This window comes from Rhinatrema bivittatum, chromosome 6, assembly GCF_901001135.1.
Source record: "Rhinatrema bivittatum chromosome 6, aRhiBiv1.1, whole genome shotgun sequence".
In the NCBI taxonomy this organism is placed as follows: domain Eukaryota; kingdom Metazoa; phylum Chordata; class Amphibia; order Gymnophiona; family Rhinatrematidae; genus Rhinatrema; species Rhinatrema bivittatum.
Window position 1 is genome coordinate 51,023,298 of NC_042620.1, and position 14,195 is coordinate 51,037,492.

Genomic DNA, 14,195 nt, shown 5'->3' on the forward strand with positions numbered 1-14,195 from the left:
CACATATTTTTCTTTTTAGACCTCAACATGTTGTTCTTGTTTCCTTTGGGTTTTTAGCTTAGTAGAAACTGGCTCTCACTGAGGCCACATCACCTGTTTCACCCCTCACTTTTTACTGCCTCTTCCCTATCTCCCTTTTATCACCCATTCATTGCAACAACAGTCCTTGCACGGAATTACAGACTGAAGCTCCCTTTGGAATCCACTGTATATACACATTTAAACTCACCATTGATGCTGCTGTTGCTCAATGGCTGAGATAAGAAAATTGGTTCTTACCTGCTAATTTTCATTCCGATAGTACCAAGGATCAGTCCAGAGAAGTGGGTTTTGCATCCCTACCAGCAGGTGTAGTAAGAAAGCAAAACTTTGGGCACTGCCATATATACAAGAGTGCCACCTGCAGTCCCTCAGTATTGACCTGTACTAAAGCCAAACAACCAATACTAACGGGCGAAGGGTTGACCAAAAACCACTGTCTCCCACTTCGCCCCAAGGAAACAACATAAGCAAATTAACCGTTAGAAAAAACTGCTCCAACAATTGTATTTTGCAAAAAAGTAGCTCTATGAAAAAGTTAGGCAAATTCTAGCCAACACAGTCTTTCGGTAACTGAAGTAAGGGGTTGGCCTCTGGACTGATCCTTGGTACTATAGGAACGAAAATTAGCAGGTAAGAGCCAATTTTCTTTTCCCTATACGTACAAGGATCAGTCCAGAGAAGTGGGATGTACTTAAGCCACTCTACACTGGGCGGAAACCCGAAAGACCCACGCGTAGAACACTTGCACCGAAGGACGCCTCATCAGAGGCTGTAACGTCCAATCGATAATGCTTAGTAAATGTGTGCAAAGAGGACCTCACCGGCACCTGGCAGATCTCCTGAGGTGATGGCAGCTGACACTCCGCCCAGGAAGAAGCCTGAGCCCTGGTGGAATGAGCTCAGAAACCCAAAGGCACTTGGCATCCGCGGACCAAGTATGCCGAAGTAATAGTCTCTTTAATCCATCGAGATATGGTTGCTTTAGACGCCTTGTCCCCTTTCTTTGCACCCCCGAAAAGAATGAACAAATGGTCGGAGCGTCTGAAGTCATTGGTAACCTTTAGAAAACGCAATAAGAGCTGACGCACATTCAAAAGAAGAAGATCCTTGTCCTGAGGCGACCCCCGGAACCCCAGAAGCTCCACTGTCTGATTTACATGGAAGGCCGAAACCACCTTAGGAACAAAGGAAGGAACCGTGCGTAACTTCAACCTATCGTCGTGAATCCGCAAAAAAAGGTCACGGCACGACAGGGCCTGCAATTCAGAAATCCGATGCGCCGAAGAAATGGCCACCAAGAACACCGTTTCAAGGTTAGATCTTTCAGGGAAGCCGTGCGTAGAGGTTCGAAAGGAGTGCCACAGAGCACACGCAATATGAGATTTAAACTCCAAGCTGAACACACCTCACCGATGGGAGGGCGTAAATGTTTGACCCCCTTGAAAAATCGAACAATATCTGGGTGGGCCGCAAGTGAACCACTGGCAAACGTTCCCCGCAAGGCCCCCAAGGCTGCTACCTGGACCTGAAGAGAATTAAACGCCAACCCCTTGGTGAGCCCCTGTTGCAGAAAATCCAGTACCAGAGAGACATCGACCGTTAAAGGAACGCAAGAGCGCTGGCGACACCAGGTCTCAAAAAGTCTCCATACCCTCACATAGGCCAGAGAAGTGGATGGACGTCTTGCCTGCAATAGAGTGGAAATAACCTGTTTAGAATAACCACTCAATCATAAACATTGCCTCTGAAAAGCCAAGCCGCGAGAGAGAAGTGATCCTCCCGATCCAAAAATATGGGACCTAAAGGATCCTTTGAGCCAGCTGCAAAGGATCCTTTAGGGCCAAGCGAATCAGATCCGCAAACCACGGGCGACGTGGCCACTCTGGAGCCACTAGCACCACCCTTCCGGGGTGGAGTTCTATGCGACGGAGAAGCCGACAGATGAGAGGCCAGGGAAGGAAGGCATACAACAGAATCCCCGTTGGCCAGGGGCACACCAGAGTATCGAGACCCACTGAGCCTTGTTCTCTTCGACGGCTGAAGAAACGTACTGTCTTCGCATTCTCCCGTGTTGCCATCAGATCCAACTGCAGTACCCCCCACCCATCTGGCACAAATGCGGTTCCTCGCCTCGGGAGACAGTTCCCACTCTCCCGGGTCGAGTTGTTGTCTGCTGAGAAAATCCGCCTGCACGTTGTCCACTCCTGCGACATGTGACGTGGCAATTCCCCGGAGATGACGCTCCGCCCAAGCGAATAGAAGACGTGCTTCGAGCGCCACGGCGGGACTTCTTGTCCTGCCCTGTCGGTTGATGTAAGCCACCTTCATCGCATTGTCAGAGAACACTCGAACCATACGTCCCTGAATCCAGGGCAGGAACGCTTGTAGGGCAAGGCGGACTGCTATTGTCTCGAGACGATTGATGGACCACGAGCCCTCCGTTGGAGACCAAAGCCCTTGGGCAGATCTGGTGTCGCACACAGCTCCCCAACCTGACAGACTCGTATCGGTGGAGACTATCAGCCAATTTGGTGGGTTCAAATCCAACCCCTTTTCCAGATTGTCACGTGAAAGCCACCACGACAGACTGGCTCTGGACTCTGGAAGCAGGGATAAGGGTAGGTGGAACTGCTCCAACACCGGACTCCAACGTGACAAAAACGCACGCTGCAATGGACGTAAGTGGGCGAATGCCCACGGAACCAAATCCAAGGTGGACGCCATGGAACCCAGCACTTGCAAATGATGCCACACAGTGGGTGTTTGTCTGAGTAGAAGCATCTGTATCTGGCTCTGCAACTTGGCTACCTGATCCGACGCCAGAAAGACTCTGCCTCGCAAGGTATCGAACCAGGCTCCCAAGTAGGTCAGCACTTGGGTGGGTTCCAGGTGACTCTTCTGTACATTGATGACCCACCCAAGTGATCTTAAGGTGAACATCAGCATGCGAACCGATCTTTCGCAGTCCTCCCAGGTCTTGGCGCGAATCAGTCAGTCGTCCAGGTATGGATGGACCAGGATCCCCTCCTTACGAAGGAAGGCTGCTACCACCACCATGACTTTGGTGAAAGTTCGAGGAGCCGTCACCAGACCAAATGGAAGGGCTCGAAACTAGAAGTGTTGCCCCAAGACCTTGAAGCGTAGAAACCGCTGGTGACACAGCCATATTGGAATATGTACATAAGCCTCCGTAAGATCCAGGGATGCAAGGAATTCCCCCATCCGGACAGCAGCCAGTACCGCCCTAACACACACAGGCCGATGGAACACCATGTGCTATCTGCAGCGCATGGCTCAACTCGCGATTGGATGTGTGTTTTGTATGCTCATCCATAACCCTTGATGCAAAACAGGGGTTAGCACATCCAAAATGCGTGTCCAATCGCACGTGTAGGTAATAGCACTCATCACATGCAAATGCAAATGCATGTGATGATGCTATTATCTATTCCCTCTAATGCAAAAAAAAATTGTGAGTCCGATGGGCATATTTTTACTCGCCAAAATTAATGCCTGCCTTGAGCAGGAGTTAATTTTGGAGAAGCCCAAAATGTGTACAGAAAAGCAGAAAATACTGCTTTTCTGTACTTCCTCCGACTTAATATCGTGGCGATATTAAATTGGAGAAACTAAAAAGTTAGAATGTAACAAAAAAAAAAAAAAAAGAGTGCAGGCAGATAGATTAGGGAAAAGGGACCGTCAATTAACAAGCATCTATTTTCCTAACCTGTAGCTGTGTACAGGTTAGGAAAATGGACACTGAAATTGAGCATCTGTTTTTCTAACCGGCTGACAGCGCTAGGGGCGCGTAATTTCCCTATTGCCTCCTTTACCACGGCAGCCCATTTGCATTTAACAATGGGAGCCCTGGAGAGGTGCATCTGCACACATTAAGGGAGCAGGTGATCAATCATTAGCACCCATTTAACACGCGCCAATACTGCATCAGCCTGACAGACTGTAAAGACTACTCAGACCTCCCTTTCAAGCCTTATAATAGTCTGCTTCTTGCAGCAGCTCAAAGATAGCAAATGTTGCTTACCCGTAACACGTGTTCTCACAGGACAAGCAGGATGGTAGTCCTCACATATGGGTGACATCATCAGGATGGAGCCCAATCACGGAAAACGTCTGTCAAAGTTTCCAGAACTTTGACTGGCCCCTACTGGGCATGCCCAGCATGGCACTAACCCTGCAGCCAGCAGGGGTCCCCCCTCAGTCTTATTTGAAAGCTACAGGCAGTGCCGAAAAATAAAACAACAAAACGTTACGAACCCAACAACGCGGGGCGGTGGGCGGGTTTCGTGAGGGCTAACATCTTGCTGTCCTGTGAGAACATCTGTTACAGGTAAGCAACATTTGCTTTCTCACAGGACAAGCAGGATGGTAGTCCTCACATATGGGTGAGTACCGAGCTGAGGATGTCCGAACATGCGCCAAATGTACCCAACGGCGTGCAACAGGCACAACTGGGGTGGAATTTGGTAGAGGGCATCCTGAACCCCACCAGGAGGGCGGAAGGGTGTTGGTACATCACGTTGGAAACAGGTTACGCAGGACAGACTGGCCGAAGATGGAATCTTGTCTTCCGGCTTTGTCCAAGCAATAGTGGGCTGCAAAGGTATGGAGAGAACTCCAGGTGGCAGCCCTGCAAATGTCAGGAAGCAGCACCGATCGTAGGTGTGCTACTGAAGTCGCCATGGCCCTCACAGAGTGTGCTTTAACACGGTCTTGAAAAGGAATGCCTGCTTGCTGATAGCAAAAAGATATGCAGTCCGCCGACCAGGAGGAGATAGTCTGCTTACCCACAGGTTGCCCTAATTTGTTGGGGTGGAAAGAGACAAATAACTGAGTGCTCTTTCTGTGGGCAACTGTACGGTCTAGATAAAAAGCTAGAGCCCGTTTACAGTCAAGGAAATGCAGAGCCTGTTCCCCTGGATTGGAATGGGGCCTGGGAAAGAAAGTAGGTATTATGATGGACTGATTAATGTGAAACTCCGAGACTACCTTAAGTAAAAACTTAGGGTGAGTGCCGAGTACCACCCGGTCCTGCAGGAGTTTAGTGTAAGGCGGATAGGTAACTAGGACCTTTAACTCACTAACCCTGCGAGCTGAGTGATACCCAAAAGGAAAATCACTTTCCATGTGAGATGTTTTAGGTCACAGGAGTGAAGAGGCTCGAATGGTGGTTTCATGAGCCGACCGAGAACCAGGTTAAGGTCCCAAGAAGGGGCCGGAGGACATAAAGGTGGCTTGATGTGCAGCAAGCCCTTCAAAAAGCGTGTTTCGAGGGGTTGTACTGATATAGGGTCATCCCCGACACCTTTATGAAGGTGGCTACCGCACTGACATGCATTCTGATGGAAGAGGTCTTTAGACCTGACTCTGACAGAGACAGTCCAAAAACTTTGGGATTGGACAGGAAAAGGGATCAAGGGACTGAGAAGAGCACCATGATGTGAACCTTTTCCATTTATAAGAGTAAGATTTTCCCGTGGAAGGCTTCCATGAAGCAATCATGACACGGAAAACTGGGTCTGAAAGGTTAAGAGGTTCAAGGATTAACCTTTCAACATCCATGCCGTCAGGGACCAAGACTTGAAGGTTGGGATGACGTAGGCACCCGTTGTTTTGAGTGATCAGAAGCGGGTCCTTTCCCAAGGGAATGTGCCTATGGATGGAGAGATCCTGCAGTATTGGAAATCACACTTGGCATGGCCAGTGAGGTGATATCAGGATCATGGTTCCCTTGTCCTGACGTAGCTTCACGAGAGTCTTCGAGAGAAGAGGAAGTGGAGGAAATGCGTAAAGCAGACCGGTTGCCCAAGAGAGGGAGAATGCATCTCTGGGCTGAGAGTGTTTGCTGCGAATGAGGGAGCAGTAATTGTCCACTTTGTGGTTCTGAGGGGACGCAAAGAGGTCTATCTGAGGATATCCCCAGTGTTGAAAGATTGAGTTCGCTACCGAGGGGTTGAGAGACCACTCATGCGGTTGGAAGACGCAACTTAGCTTGTCTGCCAACACATTGTCCACTCCCAGCAGGTAGGAGGCCCTGAGGTACATCGAATGGGAGAGGGCTTCTGCCCATATCTGCGCAGCTTCCTGACACAGACGGAAGGAGCCTGTGCCTCCCTGTTTGTTGATGTACCACATGGCCACCTGGTTGTCCGTCTGAATCAGGATGACTTGATTTGATAGGCGATCCTGAAAAGCCCTGAGAGCATATTGCATTGCTCGAAGTTCCAGGAAATGTATTTGGTGTTTGGCTTCCTGTGGAGACCAAGACCCTTGTGTCTGCAGATCGTCTACGTGGGCTCCCCACCTGAGGTTGGAAGCGTCGGTGGTGAGAATGGCTTGAGGATTTGGAACTTGAAAGGGCAATCCCTGGAGGAGATTGCTTTGATTCTTCCACCAGGCGAGAGACAGATGGAGTGAGTCGGTGATGTGAACAATGGTCGACAGAGGCTGAATAGCTTGAGTCCATTGAGACCTCAGATCCAGTGCATGAGTCTCATGGCCAAGCGGGCCATTGGTGTGACTGAGGACGCCATGTGACCCAGAAGATGAGGAATTGGCGAGCTGGTGCAGCATGTTGAGACTGCAACTGGTGAGCGAGAGACACAAGAGTTATCGCTCGTTGTTGAGGCAGAAAAGCTTTTGCCTGCAAGGTGTCCAAGTCTGCTCCATTGAACGACATTGTTTAGTCCAATGAGATGGGACTAAACAAGATTTCTCGTAATTGACTAGAAATCTTAGCAAAATTAGGGGGTGTAGAGTTAAATCGAGGGACAACCAAGCAGTTTGCTGAGTTGGAGCCCTGATTAACCAGTCGTCCAGATAGGGGTAGATGTGAACATATTGGGTTCTCAGAAAAGCTGCGACAACTACGAGACATTTGGTAAAGACTCGTGGTGCAGATGCTAGGTCGAACGGAAGCACTCGGTATTGATAGTGCTTGGGGCCTACTAAAAACCTCAGGTACTTGCGATGAGCTGAAGATATCGCAATGTGGGTGTATGCGTCCTGGAGGTCCAGAGAGCAGAGCCAGTCTCCTCTTTGTAGAAGAGGTAGAAGCAATCCCAAGATTACCATCTTTAACTTTTCCCGCTGAAGGTACTTGTTGAAAGCCTGTATGTCCAATATTGGACAAACACCCCCTGATTTTTTGGCGATTAAAAAGTTCCGGGAATAGAACCCTATGCCTTGCTGCGAGTGCGGAACGGGTTCTATTGCTCTTGACTGGAGAAGTAGGGAGACCGCTTGGTCCAGAAGAATGGAGTGGTCGGATGTTCTCCACATTTGCAGAGGTGGGGAGTCTGGTGGCAGGGCGAGAAGTTCAGATGGCAACCCTGAGCAATGATTGCCAATACCCATTAGTCGGTTGTGATTGAGTACCACATGTTGTGAAAGTGGCACAATCGACCTCCCACTGGTATATGTGACAGAGGAATCTGGCTGCTGCTCTCCAAGCGGAAGTCAAAAACCTGAAGCAGGTCCTGGCTGGGGAGCTGCTTGTGGTTTTTGTTTTCGGGCCTGGTGAGGCTGAGGCTTTTGATAAGGTCTCGTAGTACGGGACCTTGCTGGTGGTGGATAGGCCTTCCTTGGACGGTAAAATGACTTCTTAGAGTCCTTCCTGAAGGGCTGTCTTAAGGAGAAGTCGGAAGGCATCGAAGAGAGCTGTTTGAGGGTCTCATGATGGTCTTTTAATTCAGCCACCATCCGTTGGATCTGTTCACCGAACAGATTATCTCCGATATATAGTAGGTTGGATAACCGGTCTTGCACTTCTGGGCAAAAGTCAGAAGACTTGAGCCAGGCCCATCGTCTTGCCGAAATAGCCACTGCAGACACTCTGGTAGAGGTGTCAAAAATGTCATAAGATGTTCGAATCTCATGTTTGCCTGCCTCAAATCCTTTGTTTACAAGGGTTTGTGGCTGGTCTTGGAATTGTTCATGTAGGGACTCGGAGAAGTCCTGTATCTGTTTAAAGATGGCCCTATTATATTGGGTCATATAAAGCTGATAGGAAGCAATTCAGGAGATGAGCATGGCTCCTTGAAATACTCGTCGACCAATGTTGTCTAGGATTTTTTGTTCCTTAGCAGGCAGGGTAGACGAGTGGGGTTTTGACCTTTTTGCCCTCTTTTGTGCAGACTCTACCACAACTGAGTGGTGGTCAAGCTGGGATTTTTGAAAGCCTGGGGCTGACTGAACTAAATAAGTAGTGTCAGCCTTTCTATGTACTGAAGCAAATGATGCAGGGTTTTCCCAGTTCTTCTTGAGGAGATCAAGAAGGACCTGATGAATGGGAATAAAGGTGATCACCTTGGGGGCATCCAGGAATTGGAGTAACTCCATCATTTGGTGCCTATCATCCTGTTCCGTCTGCAGTTGAAAAGGAACCAACTCAGACATTTCCTTTACAAAATTTATGAATGAGAGGTCCTCTGGAGGAGAACGCTTTCTACTTTCAGTGGGAGAAGGTGGTGAAGGTAAGTCATCGGTATCTGTTGAAGTATCATCACCCCAAGTGTCATAAGGATCAGCAGACTGTCCTTTAGGAAGTGAAGGGGGTTGGATACCTGAGGGTCCCGGTCTAGGATCCGAAAACATCGGAGGAATCGCCGGAGGCACCGATGATGGCATCGAAGGCACCGGTGCAGGCATCGAGGGCATGGATGGATGACTCGATGGTGCCGGCGGACATATCGGCCCCGACGGATGAATCGGTAGTGAGGGACGTATCGGCATCGATGGCTGAGGCAAAACTCCTGATGGAGGGATGCAGAACCGTGTTTCTCCTCCCGATGAAGCTGTCATCGAGGAGGGCATGAGAGGCATCGGAGACCTGGGATCCCTCGGTGGGAGGGCGGCCATCAGCGCCTCCATTCTGGATAGCAGTGGTGCTAGCGCTGCTGGAATCGGGTCGATGACAGGTTCCACGATCGGTGCCGGTGCAGGAGGAACCTGGAGATGGTGCATTGCCTTGTCGATGGCCGTGAAGACGTCGATGGCGGTCGGTCACCGGTCGGTGGACGATGCTGGCGCGAAGTCGATGGTGCCGGTTCCGATGACGACGATGTGATGGACGGTGTTGGGGTTTGAGCACGGAAGAGGAGTTCCATCTTCTTCATTCTGGCCTTGAGACCTTTTGGTGTCATAAGGGCACATTTGGTGCAAGTCAGGACATTGTGCTCACAGCCTAAACACATTACACAGACTCCATGGGGGTCTGTGATAGACATGGTGCGAGTACAGTCTGGACACCGACGGAACCCCGACGCCATGACCATTGAAATAAATTGAGCCGCGGTACGGTCGACGGCCAGTAGGCCGCAAGGGCCAAACTTGACGGTAATCGACGGAAAACGGGTAAAAAACTTACCGGAGTACTGCAGTCAGAGAAAAGTTAAAGGAGGGACCCCTGTGGGGCAATTTAACTTTAAATAATTCCATGAGGAAAATTCCTGTCAGGAATCTCTTCAGAGCTCCTTTACCGCGAGGCTACTGCTGCGCGGAAAAAAGAAGACTGAGGGGGTCCCCTGCTGGCTGCAGGGTTGGTGCCATGCTGGGCATGCCCAGTAGGGGCCAGTCAAAGTTCTGGAAACTTTGACAGAAGTTTTCCGTGATTGGGCTCTATCCTGATGATGTCACCCATATGTGAGGACTACCATCCTGCTTGTCCTGTGAGAAAGTCAATTTCTACAGTCACAGATTTACTGAATGGCTGGGTTGGGCATATCTAGATCACCTAAGAGTTTTGATGTTTATTCAGTATAAGATTATGAAGCTATTGATCTTGATGCTTGCGTGAAGACACACAATTCATACTTGGAAACTTGAAATTTCAAAGATTACAAGATAATAATATATGCTTATTTTGAAATGTGCAAATTACAGAATTGCAAATGATCTATCTCCAAAAAAATGTGCATACTGTGGTAATTAAAATTTAATAATTTACGCTCCTAGTATAATTTCTAAATAACAAAAAATGAATAATTTGTTTACACAAACATATTGCTTTTAAATTATTTCATTTACCTCTTCAGGTCTTCCTAGTGCAGGAGTTCCTGTGAGAAGAATGGCTCGAAGAGCTTTCTGCACTATTGGCAACAAGATCTTGCTCCGTGTAGCACTTCTAGACTTCATATAGTGAGACTCGTCGACCAAAACAACTTTATAGTTTTGTTTATACAGAGCATCTACTAACATTTGAGCATCTGTAGTTAGTAGACCATAACCCAGAACGGTCACTTTACAGGTCGATATCCTCCTGTAAAAAAAATAAAAAAAAAAAGTGTTAATATTTCAGACAAATTTATCTCAACAGTGCACTAACCTATAAAGGAGGAGTAAATAATGTTAGTATTGTGATTAAAACCACATGTAATTATATATATTAAGTATGAAACCCATTTTTTATATTTCAAGTTGAAAGAAAAAACAGCTTGAATCCATTTCCCATCAAACAAATCATTAACAAAGAATAAAGCCATGAAAAACTAATTCCTGGTCTCAACTCATACCAAGAGGGTATCTGAATAAGTACTTAATTACATCCTTGCTCTAGCTTTTTATATGACTTTCAATGTTAGAACTTTAAGTCATGCAACCAAGAAAGTTAGAATTTGTGTATGCTATAGCACTGAACCTGGAAGAATCTATTTGATGACTAACAGTCTTGAAAAATTTTACTTTACAATATGTTTGATAACAAGTGAGAGCATGGAAAATTTTCAAATACACATTCATAAGTACATTTATACTTTTTGATTAACAAGAATACTAATTATGACATTAGCTTCAAGGCAAGTGCCTTCAAAGTCCACTTCTCTGGTAGTGACATCACAATAACTTCAAATTGCAATAGATACAATAAATGGAAGAAATTGTGTTTTTACTGCAGACTGAAATATATCAAAGCGGAATATAAAAATCAGATAAAAAATTAAAAATAAATAAATACCGGATAAGAAGATATAACACAAATAACTGTAACAGCGGCACATACACAAAATGAACACAAATATTAGTAGAACAGTAACATTCTTTTGTGCAAATGTTCTTGTCTGTTCCCTTAAATAGAAAAGAAATTCATATAACTCTGGTTCAGTCTTGATTGTTCTGTATGGGCTCTTCTGGTTTTTTGCTAGGAAAAACCTTCTGGGGTTGATTCACCTCACCTCAGGACTTAGAATTATGTCTGTCAGAAATGACTTTTCTGCCATAGGCAATTAAAAATTGTAGTAGCCAAAATGTGAATAATACAGCTGAGAAGACCTGCATCCCATTAAGTGGTTTTAGGCATAGCCTCATCTTCATTTAACGGATCCATTGACTATCCTTCCAGCCAAGATGCGTTCATTCCCAATCCCCATCATCCGCCACCATTTCAGAAACTACTTCAAACCCTCCACCGTCCCCAACATTCAACTCAAGAGGCTGATCCCTATCTTGATCTCCCCCTTCACTCAACTCCTGGGCCTTTCTTTGTTCTCACTAACACTTTTTAATGCCCAATCGCTCACTCAAAAAAACCCACATCATCAACGACTATATACTGGACGCCAAACCGGACATTTGCGCAAACACAGAAACATGGATGAAACCCACAGATACAGTACTTATCAACCAACTTCCCACTCTGATGTATGACATATTCTCAATCCCGAGACTTAAAAAAAGAGGCGGCGGCCTCCTCCTAATGGCAAAAAAAGATCTTAGACTTTCCCTTCAACACTCAGAATCGGTAGCAAATCTTGATCTCGCAGTCTTTAAATCTTCCCAGCTTCAAATATGCCTTATTTATGCCCCTCCAGGGCTCTTAGAATCTGACCCTTCCCCACTTATTGAACGAATTGCCAAACATATCTGCCACAACACCCCTGCTTTAATACTGGGAGACTTTAACCTACACGTTGACGCCTCTCCCCATTCCCCCAACTGCGATATCTTTCTCTCCTCACTTAAATACCTGTGTTTCAAACAGATCATAGACAGCCCAACGCACAAAGCAGGACACACTCTAGATCTAGATCTAGATATCAGAACAGAATGATCACCCAACCTGCAAAATCCTCCATGAGGAAACGCGCACTATCCACAGCGGGCCCTTCTCTCTGGAACTCACTACCACCAGACCTCCGCCTTGAGCCGTGCCATACCACGTTTAAAGTGAAACTCAAGACTTGGCTCTTCCTACAAGCTTTCCCAGAGAGCTAAGAGCAGGAAGAATAACAACCCTCCTGTCCCACAGCAATTATGTAATGTTTATTTGCTTTATTTATGTGTTCTTAGTTGATCTTAGTTTGTATTCTACTTTACAATAGATTAACTGTTCGATATGTTCCATGTAAACCGCCATCCCAGCGATAGTTATCTCTGTTATCTGTGAACCGGAGTGATATGTATATTATACAGGAACTTCTGGTATATAAAAACCAAAAATAAATAAATAAATAAATAAATCTTATATTTCTAAACGATGGTATTACCTCCACTGCAAAACCAATTTGCATACCTATCCCCTGGTCTGACCACCGGTTGATCACAACGACCCTAGATATCACCAAATCCATTCCTCAACGATCTCACAAGTCCACAATCCAATTCAGGAAATTGGGCACCTTAGACAACCTCAGCTCCCACCTCTCCAAAGAATTAGATCACCTTGATCTCTCTGATGCAGATGCGGCCATTACCTCATGGTTCAAGATAACCAATAAAGTAGCAGATCTAACGTGCCCTACAATCACCAAAGTACTACACCCAAACACTGACAACAGGAAACCTTGGTTGACACCTGAATTAAAATCCCTTAAACAAGAATTAAGAAGCAAAGAACACAGATGGCGGAAAAACCCTTCCGCAATGACACAAGCAGCCTACAAAGATACTATGCACCGTTACAGGAACACGATCCTCCGAACAAAGAAAGACTTCTTCGACCAAAAAATTCATCACTTCTTATTTGACTCTAACGCTCTGTTCTCGTACGTCTCATCTCTTACAAAGCCGTCCCAACCTACCATTCCAGATGACTAAGTGTTAACTAAGGCCACAGAATTAGCTACCCTCTTTGAAAAAAAAATCACCAACTTGGTAGAGCCGCTTATTGCAAACAACAACCTTCCCTATCTCCCTTACAACACCACAACTCAGCATAACTCCAGACTAGAAACATTTGAGCCCACTTTTTCATTGGAGATCGAAATCCTACTCAAGAAGCTCAAGCCTTCCTCTCACCCCTCTGACCTAATATCTTCAAATCTCATCTCTATCCCAAAAGTCATCGCCAAGCCGATTTCCGAAATCATTAACTGCTCGCTCACACAAGGCCTAGTACCTGACGCGCTAAAGATTGCAATTCTCAAGCCTCTGTTAAAAAAACCAAACCTGTCACCAGCTGACCCAGCCCATTGCCCGATAGCCAACTTACCACTCATCACAAAACTATTAGAGAAAATTGTCAACAAGCAACTATCAGAATACTTGGACATTCACAGGATTCTTGCTCCAGCACAATTCGGTTTTCGCAAACTGCTAAACACGGAATCCCTGTTAATCTCACTGTCAGACTCCATCATCCTTAGCTTAGAAAAAAGGCAACCGTACCTTCTCGCTCTTCTAGATCTTTCCGCGGCATTTGATACAGTGAACCATTCAATTCTATTAGATCGCCTCACAGACATAGGTATTTCTGGCATGGCACACAGATGGTTCAAGTCATTCCTGAATAACTGATGCTCGAAGGTCAAAATTAACAACATAGAATCTCACTCCATCAGTTACACCTGGGGTGTCCCAAAAGGACACCCCAGGTGTAACTGATGGAGTGAGCCTTTTGGGAGTGAGCCTTTTGGGAGTGAGCCTTTTGGGAACCTTTTGGGACACCTGGGGTGTCCCAAAAGGTTCCTCTCTCTCGCCTACCCTCTTCAACTTTTACCTCCTTCCACTCTGCCAACTTCTTACCAATCTTAAGCTAACCCACTACATCTACGCTGACGACGTTCAGGTACTCATCCCCATCAAGGACTCCCTACCTAAAACCCTCAGTATCTGGAACAACTGCCTCCAAGCAATCAACAACCTACTCACCAGCCTTAACCTAGTCCTGAACACTAACAAGACAGAGTTTCTTATCATCTCCA

At 46.5% G+C, this 14,195-nt stretch overlaps 1 protein-coding gene across 5 annotated transcripts in view; it reads right to left on the reverse strand.

Annotated features, from left to right (window-relative positions):
• The window catches only part of ZRANB3 (zinc finger RANBP2-type containing 3), a 593,631-nt gene that overhangs the window by 376,143 nt on the left and 203,293 nt on the right, over window positions 1–14,195 (reverse strand). For all 5 annotated transcript variants that reach the window (XM_029605377.1, XM_029605376.1, XM_029605378.1 and 2 more), the window contains exon 5: window positions 10,087–10,318. In XM_029605377.1, the coding sequence (XP_029461237.1) occupies window positions 10,087–10,318 (232 nt within the window). The remainder of the gene's footprint in view (window positions 1–10,086; window positions 10,319–14,195) is intronic.